An 11,593-nucleotide genomic window follows, 5' to 3' on the forward strand; every position below is an offset into this window, starting at 1 on the left:
CAACAAGTTAAATGGAATACTACTGAGAGATTTTTCAGCTTTAAAAAGCTCTTCTTTAGCTATTACAGTAGCATGAAACTTTCTAACACATTAAGTAATTTATACTAGTAGCAGCAGTCTAATTATAAGATATTCACCCGTTGAGAGTAGTCTTACAAGTTGTAATAGTATAGTTGAGACTAGTTACATCAATCTCATTATTAGTTGCAATCAACTTGGTATGTTGATCAATGGTTAAAAACTGATTGAAATGAGTAAGTTGTTACTAACTTGGTATGTTGATCAATGATCACTCTCCTGATATAGTGATACCGAAGCCTAGACATTAGTGTGTTGAGCCACTGGAGGCTGGAAATTAGAGTGTTGATTTAAGAAATTTTTTTTTTTAGTTCCTTCAGTTCTTTCACCTCATCTTCTACAGTAGACAACCGATCCTTCAATGATTGGTTTTGCTCTAGAGCAGAACGTAACTCAGATCGTAATTCGACCTTTGAGGAGCCGCCATTTTTCAAGTCTTTTGCTTTTACTCCACCCCCAAAGCCAAATACATGACTACGAGTTTGAGGTCCAAAGCATTTTTCCACTATCTCTATGTTAGGAAAAGATGATTCGGACTGTACCAATTCTTTGATTTGATCTTTCAAAATATATAAAGAAAATTTTCTATTAGAACCAATAACCAAAAGTTCTTACATGTTTAATTAATATAACGCACATGTTTTACAATTGTCTCTGATTCAACAAGCTTGTTGTTCTTCTTGCGAGTCTCAAATCAAATAGTTGCTAAATCTGGTGGATTGCCATCTTTTCCGCCCTTCACATTAAAGTTAAAATGTCAAATAATGCCTCCTCAATATTAAAAAAAAAAGAAAAGATATGATAACACCTTTTGATAAATAATTTCTCTAATAGGCTTGCTACCAATATGATGAGGCATCTTCAACTTAGCTCTGTTTGATGCATTCCTGTTGCTTGTTGCCTGAAAACTTTCTGTATAAAAATGTTCTTTTACCGACCACTCCCATTGTTTCTTGTCTAACCCCTTGGTATATTCTTAAGAGCCTCTTGGATCCGCTTACCCCTCATGTATTTTGCATGCAATTGTCCTCTCCATCTGTTCCACAATTCTTTCATCCATCCCAAAATATGATTGCGATGAATATCTAGGTCAATGACCAAATTTATCCTACAATAAATTAAACATATCATAATACATACTTTAGCAAAAAGGATAAAACCTTCAGGATTGATAGAACAAAGAAAAAGAAAATGATAAAACTACTTAGCAAAAGAAAATTGTAAGGTTCTAAAACTATATTTTGAGTTGTAGCAAGTAGCTTATAAACAAATTGGACACATTTGTTACCTCAATAGCTGCCCACATGTGATTTAGCTTTTCTTCTTTAATAGCATCCCATGATGATACTCCCAACAGACACATATTACTATCACGAACTATTATTCCCAAGTGCCTCGAAAATAGACTGCTATTCTTTCCAGCAGTTCGATTATTGTAAAATGTTACTTTCAACTTTTCTCCAACTTCAAGTGATGCAACTTCTTTACACTTGTTCCTCCCTCGAACCTTTTTTACCTTTTCAGTAGTACCTGAACCTGCATTGCACGATTTAGTAATATCTAAAACTATTGTATGTGTCAAGTTAATATATAATCATAGATCTGTCAAACCATACATGTTTCAAGTGTTTGCATAACTTGATCAGTGGGTGGAGGAAATGGAATCTCAGTTTGCATCTGATCTTTCCTAGGAACAAATGAGTTTTTCTTTGTAGATGCAGACGATAGAATATCAGTAAATGGAGGCAATGAAAAATTAGTTTGCATCTGCTCTTTTTCAGGAACTAGGGTGTTTTTCTTTGTTGCTTGCATTCCTTGACCAACATATAGGAGAGAATTTGATCTTGTACCATTAGAAGATATTTTGAGCAGTTATGGCCTTGCCCTCGTCCCTTTGCTAGAGCACCTAGTGGAAGGAATCCATATTTGGCAGCCTTCGCAGTGGATCCAACCTCAATTTCAAGCTTTGATCTTTTCATGTTAGGCCTACAAAACAATCAGAAGAAACCAAAATAAGAATGACATAATGAAAATAATGTATTAGCAAAAACATCATGCAATCAGAATGTAAAACAGTTAATATATCAATACTTAAAGAGATTTTTACCTCATCCGTTCTTTTTCGTTTATTTTGTGAAGGATTTTCTGAGTCTACAATACTGTCATCTATTTGTTGCACAATCCCATAAGAATCACTAGGTTTCGTCTTCCTCACCACACGTCAACCCTTATTGGAATTGTCATTAGCATAAAATACTTGAGATGCTTGGCCCGCTAATACAAAAGGCTCATTTATTTTTAAAACTCGCCCCCAATTAACACTTATAAATTCATATTCATCTTGTTTAACTCCTTTTATGTTATCATACACATCAAAGCAATTACATCTAAATAAAATCACTCTTCTACCAGGGACGAATTGCAATTCAAGTATATCAGTCAAAACTCCACAGTAATCAAGGTTCTCGCTATCTTTATCAGTCGCACCAACTATAACTATCCCACAATTTTGAGTCTTTAACTGATTATCATAATCTTCCGCATGAAATTTGTAACCATTAACAATGTAGCCATTATAACGTCTCACATATCGGTCGGACCACGTGAAAGTGAGAGTAATTCTTTCATGATCTTACTATTATCTCCTTTATGCAATTGTGCGACCTATCAACAAGATAAATTGAACACTTTAGTAAAAGTATTACAATATTCAATTTTCATATTTAAAGTCTACCTATTACTCACCATATCTTTAAACCACTCAATAAATTATTTGTTCCATTCTGCATCGGACAAATGTTGAAGATTATCGACATGAATTTGTGCAAACTCTCTACAAAATTTCGATCAACCATAAATGTCATACGAAAGGAGAAATAATCCTAAAGAAAATATGGAGAGAACGAAATGATATGAAATATAATTTTTCATACTCGAGATATGGTAGAACTTGATCGCAATTCTTCAGTATGTATATATGTGCCTGTTCCAATTCATTTGCTTCAAGCTCCTTTCCTTTTCCAGCCCCTAAAGTTTTTCCAGGTTGACAAAATAGAGATAAACCTCCAGCAAAATTCTTTAAACCACCATCATAATTTCGTTCAGGCCGATTGAACTTTGTGTCAATTTTATGCAGATACCTTAAGCATAAGATCATGCATTCAGCTGCAATGTATCCCTCTGCAATAGACCCTTATGGACAAGCCCTATTACCAATAAGAGATTACAAAAAATATAGCCATCTCTCCATAGGATACATCTACCGGTAATGAATAGGCCCAACAATCTTAGCTTCATTCGCTAAATGAATAGGCAAGTGCACCATAACATCAAAAAATGAAGGAGGGAATACTCTTTCTAACTTGCAAAGAGTAAGAGAAATTTGGGCTTCAATTTGCTCCAACTCTTCCCTCCTTAACTTCTTTGATCTAAGGACATTAAAAAATAAATATAACTCAATACGTGGTTCACACACTTCTTTGGACAACATACCACGAAATGCAAGTGGAAGAAGATACTGTAGAAGAACATGACAATCATGACTCTTTAAGCCAGAAATCTTATGATACTTTCATATTCACACATTGAGAAATATTAGATGAAAATCCATCTGGGACTTTTAATTTTTTTAAGAAAAGGCATAACTTGTACTTTTCTTCAAGAGACAATGTGTAACATGCGATTGAAACTTCGTATTTTTCCCCATTTTTGATTGGGTGCAATTCCGGCCTAATGTTCATTTCTTGCAAATCTAGCCGAGTTTTAATCGTGTCCTTGGTCTTTACTTTGGCATTCATGATAGTCCCCAAAATGTTATCACATATGTTATGATGACCCAAAAAGTCATCTTTAAATTTGATAATTAAATCTGTATTCTAAGATCTCAAAAAATATTATTTATTATTTCTCGACTTGCGTGAGCAGTCCGTATAATTTTCCGAAAAGCTATTATGTGAAAAAATAGATTAAAATGTGAAATAGAGCCTTAAAACTTAACTGGGTTGACTTTGGTCAATATTTTGAATAAACAAATTCGTATAAGTGTTTTGACAGTTCCGGTAGATCCGTATCGTGATTTGGGACTCAGGCGTATGCCCGAAATTTAATTTGGAGGTCCCTAACTCAAGTTATGGCCATTTAACGGAAACTAAAAATTTAAAGGCTAAAGATTTTTAAAGTTGACCATGGATTTGACTTTTTGATATCGGGGTCGGATTCCGATTCCGAAAGTTAGAGCAGGTCCGTAATATTGATTATGACTTGTGTGCAAAATTTGAGGTCAATCAGATGTGGTTTGGTTGGTTTCGGCATCAGTTGTCGAATTTGGAAGTTTCATATTCGTTAAGTTTGAATCGGAGGATGATTCATGATTTTAGCGTTGTTTGATGTGATTTGAGGGCTCAACTAAGTTCTTATGGTGTTTTAGGATTGGTTGGCATGTTGGGTTAAGAGATTAGTAAAGTTATGAAATTTGGGAGTTTGGCCATGGTCAATATCGGGTCAAGACGACCTCTTTTCAGCGTTTTGAGTGTGCGAGCAGGTCCGTAGAATATTTTATGATTAAAATTCATATATGGTTTGTGTCCGGGAGGTTCCGGATGAGTTTGGAGAGTGCTGAGGCAAAAGGGAAGTGCGGACCTCAGGGGAGTTGTACGGACTGCACAATTTTGGTGCGGCCGCACTTTAGTCCGCAGAGGAGTGTGCAGACCGCACAATTTTGTTTGCGGCCGCACTCAGGAACTCTCAGATTCGATGGTCCGACTTTGGAAGCTTATATCTTTTTGACCCACAAGGAATTTTGAGATGATTCAAAAACGAAAGTTGTAGCCCTTCGTGTCTATTTTCCAGAAAGGTAAAGAAGGCATAATTTGAACATTTGTAGTGAAAGTTATGGCCACAATACTAAATCATGGCAGTACAGTTCCAAGAGAGTGCGGGCGCACCATTTTTGTGCGACCGCAGGAGCTGGGGATCACATTGGATGTTCAGAGAATGTACTGTATATCCGAGGTTTAGGTTATTATTTAATTTTTGGACTTTGGGAGCTCGGTTTGAGACGATATTTCGTGGGTTTTTCAAGGAATTCATCGGGGCAAGTGATTCTAACTCGGATTTAGTTAATATACATGAAAATATCATTGATTTTATGATTTAATTAGTACTAAGAGATGAAAATTTGGAAAACATTGTAGAAACTTTATAAATCATAAATTGAGGATTTGAAGGTCGAGTTGTGATCGGAATTGAATAATTTTGTTATGGTTGGACTCGTGAGTGAATGTGTCTTCATATTTTGTGACTTTTACCCGATTATGAGATGTGGGCCCGGGTCAACTTTTTAGGACGGATTTCGGAATTTTTATTAAAATTTTTATTTCATTAATTAGATAAGTTTATTATAGTTGTATTTATGATATGAAATTATTTTTGGCTAAATTTGGGCCATTCGGAGTCGGATATTCGTGCAAAAGACATTATTACTGGTTGATTGAGCTTGGTTCGAGGTAAGTGGGTAGCCTAACCTTGTGTGGGGGAAATCTCCTTAGGATTTGGTACTGTTTGATATGTAAACGTCGTGTACATGAGGTGATGAATACGTATACATGCTAATTGTTGTAGAAACCCCGACTTATTTTACCAAGTAGTAATTTATTCTTCTTTTAAATTGAGTTATATCGTTTAAATGAGTATTAGCATGTCTTCATTCTCATTTGAACTATCCCAATATGTGTAGCTATCCTATTTAGTCTAATATTGCATGTCTACGTGCTTTAGCTGCTTAATTGAACTCTGTGAAGCATGCCTAGTTGATTTTTCTGTTTTTCCTTAACTTGTACTTAGTCTAATTTGTAAGATTTCGTGTTGTAATTGTCGAGTTCTATTGTTGCGCTGCATATTTACTTTGGGACTACTGAACGGTTTTTCGGGAGATCCCCCTATAATGCATATTTACTTTGGGACAACAAAATGGTATTTCGGTAGATCCCCCTATACTGCATATTTACTTTAGGACTGCAGAACGGTATTTCAGGAGAACTCCCTGTACTGCATATTTACTTTGGGACTACGGAATGGTATTCCGGGAGATCCCCATGTACTTCATATTTACTTTGGGACTACGAACCGGTATTCTGGGAGATCCCCCTGTATTGCATATTTACTTTGGGGCTACGAGACGGTATTCCGGGAGATCCCCCTGCACATTTACGTTTGGGACTACGAGACGGTATCTCGAGAGATCCCCTGTTGTGTTTCTGTGTACTGAGCCGTTACCTTCTATGATTTCATTGTTGTTAAATTTCATCCTTTATTTTATTATGGTATTACACTCTATATTATTTTATCATATATTTACCAGTAGGGCCCTGGCCTGACCTCGTCACTACTCGACCGAGGTTAGGATTGGCACTTACTGGGTACTGATTGTGGTGTACTCATGCTACTCTCTGTATATGTTTTTCGTGTGCAGATCCAGGTACTTCTTATCAGCCGCACTATCAGTGAGCCGGGACAACTTTAGAGACTTTAAGGTATATCTGTCGCATCCGCAGACCTCGAAGTCCCCTTCTACTCTTTTTCATGTCCATTATCTTATGTATTTTTCCTTTGTTAGACTCTGATGTATAGAAACACTAGATTTTTCTTCTGTAGTTTGTTATTCACGATGTTCCAGATTTTGGGATTGTTGTGTATTTTTGAATAGTTGATTGAATTTATATTTTTATTTCATTATTCAGCAAAATGTTAGGTTTACCTAGTTGTAGAGATTAGGTGCCGTCACGATATCACACGGAAGGAAAATTAGGTCGTAACATATATTCTTCTCAATATGCATAACATCCAAATTATGTCGCAACGAAAGAGATTTCCAATAAGGAAGTTCAAAACAAATACTCTTCTTGTTCCAATTATCCTTTCGAGCATCATGTGATATTTTGATCCGTTTATTTGGATCCTTTGTTAATCGTAGCCCTTCAAGATCTTGTACTTGATTAAGTATCTCAATACCAGAACGCTCTTTTGGTGGGAGCCTTAGCTCTTTTGTTCCATCAAATGACTCCTTATCATTCCTCCATTTATGATTTAGAGAAAGGTAACGTCGATGACCCATAAAACATTGCTTCTTACTATTACCAATCTAATTGAGGAAGTGTCTCAACTTAAAATTCTGTTTGGTTGATGCATCAAAGATCTCAATACCAATTTCCCATAGCTCCTTCAATTCATCTATCAAGGGTTGAAGATAAACATCAATTGCATCTCCAGGACTATCTGGACCTGGAATAAGCATTGACAAAATAAAATTTTCTTGCTTCATACACAACCAAGGTGGTAAATTATAAGGAATAAGTACCACAGACAAGATGCTATATGGGGTTTTTGAATTTTGAAATGGCTGAAATCCATCACTAGGAAGTCCAAGTCGAATATTATGAGGCTCGGCTGCAAATGAGGGATGAAGTTCATCAAAAGACTTCCATGCCATTTGTCACGACCCGAAATTTTCCACCGCAGGGAACGTGATGGCGCCTAACATTTCACTTGCTAGGCAAGCCAACGTTAGAAAATGGTTAAACCAATTCCTTATTTCCATTCAGTAAATAACAATAATTAACTAAGATGAAACATAAGAGGTGCAGAATTTTTATAAAACTGTATTAATTACTACCACCCGGATCTGGAGTCACGATTCACGAGCATTCTAGAATTTATTACAAGTAATAGTCTGAAAGAAATACAACTGTCTGAATGAAAGAAAATAACAGTGACATAAAAGGTAGACAGGGACTTCAAGGTCTGTGAACGCCGACAGATCTACCTTGAGTCTTCGGACAACGGACCAATAGCAAAATCTCAATCAACCTGAGCCGGTATCAAAGTCTGCACAGAAAGTGCAGAGTACAACATCAGTACAACTGACCCTATGTACTGGTAAGTGTCGAGCCTAACCTCGGCGAAGTAGTGACGAGGCTAGGAAAAGACACCCATATATAACATGAACAGTATAATCATGCTAGTGGCAACAACAGTAAATAAAGAAATAATGCAGAAATAATGGGAAGGGAACATACAATAGGGGAATACAACATTAAGAGTGAGAATAATGAAAAGACAGAATTAAACCAGAAATCCTTAAACGAATTGAGCAATTAAGACAGGAAGGAAAATTGCACGGCATCACCCTTCGTGCTTTTACTCTCAACCTCACCAAATAATAAATAAGATTGCACGGCATCACCCTTCGTGCTTTTACTCTCTTCCTCACAATATAAATAATTCATGCACGGTATCACCCTTCGTGCTTTACACTCTTCCTCGCCATATAAATAAATCATGCACGACATCACCCTTCGTGCTTTACACTCTTTCTCACAATGTAAATAAATCATGCACGACATCACCCTTCGTGCTTTACACTCTTCCTCACAATTCACAGAATTGATAACAACAAATAGAGAGAAGTTTCACAAAGAAATCAATATTTCATAATTTTATCGACCTTGGTGGAACCGGTTACAAGTCTCCCAATATTTCAACAACAACAATAAGCATGGATAACATGATTTAAGACTACAAATTTGCAAGAATGGAATTTCACTCGCATACTATGACTCGACCACAACATATAGATGCTCGTCACCTCAACTATACTTCGTATTCAACAACAAAACACGTAGAAAATACTCACATAATACCTATTCCCTCGAGCCAAAGTTAGACACAATACTTACCTTGCTCTGAAGACCACTAAATTCTCAATCACAACTTTTCCTTTGGAATTAACCTCCAAACCACTCGTATCTATTCAAAAATGACTCAATAACATCAAATATTGCTAAAGGAATCAATTATATTTCATAAATTAAATTTCCCATGTTTTCCTCCAAAAGGTTGAAAAATCGACCCCGGGCCCGCTTGGTCAAAACCCGAGGTTCAGACCAAAATCCTTTTACCCATTCATCCCCGAGCCCGAATATGTAAATAATTTTGGAATCCGACCTCAAATTGAGGTCTAAATTCTCAAATTTCAAAATTCCTAAGTTCTACCCAAAAATCCTAATTTCACCATAAAAATTCTAGACTCAAGGTTGAAATCTTGTTATAAGATGTAAAAGATTGAAAGAAAAGAGTTAGGAATCACTTACCTATGATTTGGGGAAGATTTGGTCTTTGGAAAATCGCCTCTTAAGGTTTTGAAAATATGAAGAATGAATGAAAAATCTCGTCTAAGCCCCTTTTACTCAGCTGCAGGTGTCGCAATTGCGACCTGAGCTTCGCAAATGCGAAGCTCGCAATTGCGATGCCCTTCACAATCCCGCTTCCTCGCAAATGCGAGGAAAGTGTCGCATTTGCGACCTCTGAACCTCACAAATGCGAGTAAATGTTCGCATTTGTGAACCTGCCCTTCCCAGACTCCCTTCGCAATTGCGAAGGTAACCTCGCAAATGCGAGGACTGCTGGCCCAGGCTTCTGATCGCAATTGCGATGAAAGCCTCACAATTGTGGACCCTGTTATGTTCGCATTTGCGATGCCTGATCTCAAAATTGCGAGATCAGAGGCCTGCAACAGGTTCAGTTATACCAGCAAAATTTCTAAGTTCAAAACATCTCGTGGCCTACCCGAAACTCACCCGAGCCCTCGGGCCTCCAAACCAAACATGCACATAAGTCTAAAAACATTATAAAAACTTGCTCGCGCGATCAAATCGCCAAAATAACACTTAGAACTACGAATTTAGCACCAAATCAAATGAAATTCTCAAGAACACTTTAAAATTCATATCTTCTCAATTGGACGTCCGAATCATGTCAAATCAACTCCGTTTCTCACCAAATTTCACAGGCAAGTCTTACATATCATAATGAACCTGTACCGGGCTCCGGTACTAAAATACGGATCCGATTCTAACAATACCAAATATCAATCAATTCTTAAAAATAAATAATTTCTAGTCATTTAAATTTCATTAAAAATTCATAACTCAAGCTAGGGACCTTCTAATTCAATTTCGGGCATACGCCCAAGTCCCATAATTCAATACAGACCTACCGGGACCGTCAAAGCACGAATCTGATCCCGTTTACCAAAAATATTGACCGAAGTCAACAAAAATCAACTTTTAAGGCAAAGATTCTTATTTTCATTAGTTTTCAACGTAAAAGCTTTCGGGAAACCTGTACGGACTGCGCACACAAATCGAGGAGGGTAAAAAATAAGATTTGTAAGGCTTAAGAGATCAGATTCGAGTTCTAAAACATAAGATGGCCTTTTGGGTCATCACACCATTGAATCAGCAAGGTGTCTCATCGTTCCATCATCAACTCTTTCATCTTGATGCCATATCATTAAAGAAGATGTCCTTGAAGACATGAACTCTAACTGAATACATGGAATGATCACGAGGACCGAATATATAATACTGTTTGATTAAAAATTAACAGTACAATGAAATGAAAAGAATCCAAGGGACTGCGACGACCAAGTAGCTCTATCTTGAATGCTTACGATCCCGCTTTAACTCTTCTCAAGTCCGAAATCTCCAATACCTGGCTCTGCACAAAAATGTGCAGAAGTGTAGTATGAGTACACCACGGTCGGTACCCAGTAAGTATCAAGACTAACCTCAGTGGAGTAGAGACCAGGTACAGTCAAGACACACACTAGTCTAATAGCCTGTGCAATATAATATACAAAATAATAGGAAACAAATAACAATAAGGACAACATAAAACAACCAGTAATATGCACAACATACAACAAGAACACCATTAATATCGTTCAACAATTAATAAATATAATTGCACCCAATTAAATCAAGCCCTTCAAATAAATGAATTTCACATATAATTCTTCCAAATAACTCTCTTTCAAATATAAGTTTCTCAAATAATTACCTTTCAAATATAATTCTTTCAATAAATCTCTTCAAATATAATTTCCTCAAATAAATATCTTTCAAATACAATTCTTTCATATAATACTTTCTAAATAAAAATCCTTCCAAATAATATTTTGAATATAATTCTTTCAATTAAAAAGTCACCATGTGACACCTCATTTCATAATCATAAAAATACGGATCTCAGCCCATTTTTATATTATTCGTAAACACGGGTCTCAGCCTATTTTTCATATTTTCCACGGCACCTCGTGCCCATAATTAAATCATCATATTTCTCCGGCACCTCGTGCCCTCATTTCATATCACAACTGAACGGACAATTTACGTGCCAAATATCATTATCATTTAATCACAGCACCTCATGCCCACATTTCATATCACAACTGCACGGACAATTCACGTGCCAATATCTTCATTATTTACTCACGGCACCTCGTGCCAACATTTTATTTTATAATCCGCCTGGCAATAGCCACATGCTCTCAATTTCAACATAAATCAGATTGTTATCAATTTACCAACAACAAGAAAAATTGCACAAGGGATAAAAATAAACACAAGAAAATCACAACATCACATGAAAATCACCAACACCACAACTCCACATCATC

At 36.4% G+C, this 11,593-nt stretch overlaps 1 protein-coding gene across 1 annotated transcript; it reads right to left on the reverse strand.

Moving 5' to 3' along the window:
- Nucleotides 1–738: 738 nt before the first annotated feature.
- LOC142167405 (uncharacterized) lies at nt 739–2,123 on the reverse strand. The gene is made up of 3 exons (XM_075227573.1): nt 1,695–2,123; nt 1,367–1,614; nt 739–1,186 (listed from the first exon to the last, which is right to left on the reverse strand). The coding sequence occupies exons 1-3, from the start codon at nt 1,888–1,890 to the stop codon at nt 1,169–1,171; spliced, it is 462 nt and encodes a 153-aa protein (XP_075083674.1). The 5' UTR covers nt 1,891–2,123; the 3' UTR covers nt 739–1,168.
- Between the last annotated feature and the right edge of the window lie 9,470 nt (nt 2,124–11,593).

Source organism: Nicotiana tabacum, chromosome 12 (genome assembly GCF_000715075.1).
Source record: "Nicotiana tabacum cultivar K326 chromosome 12, ASM71507v2, whole genome shotgun sequence".
Classification (NCBI taxonomy): Eukaryota; Viridiplantae; Streptophyta; class Magnoliopsida; order Solanales; family Solanaceae; genus Nicotiana; species Nicotiana tabacum.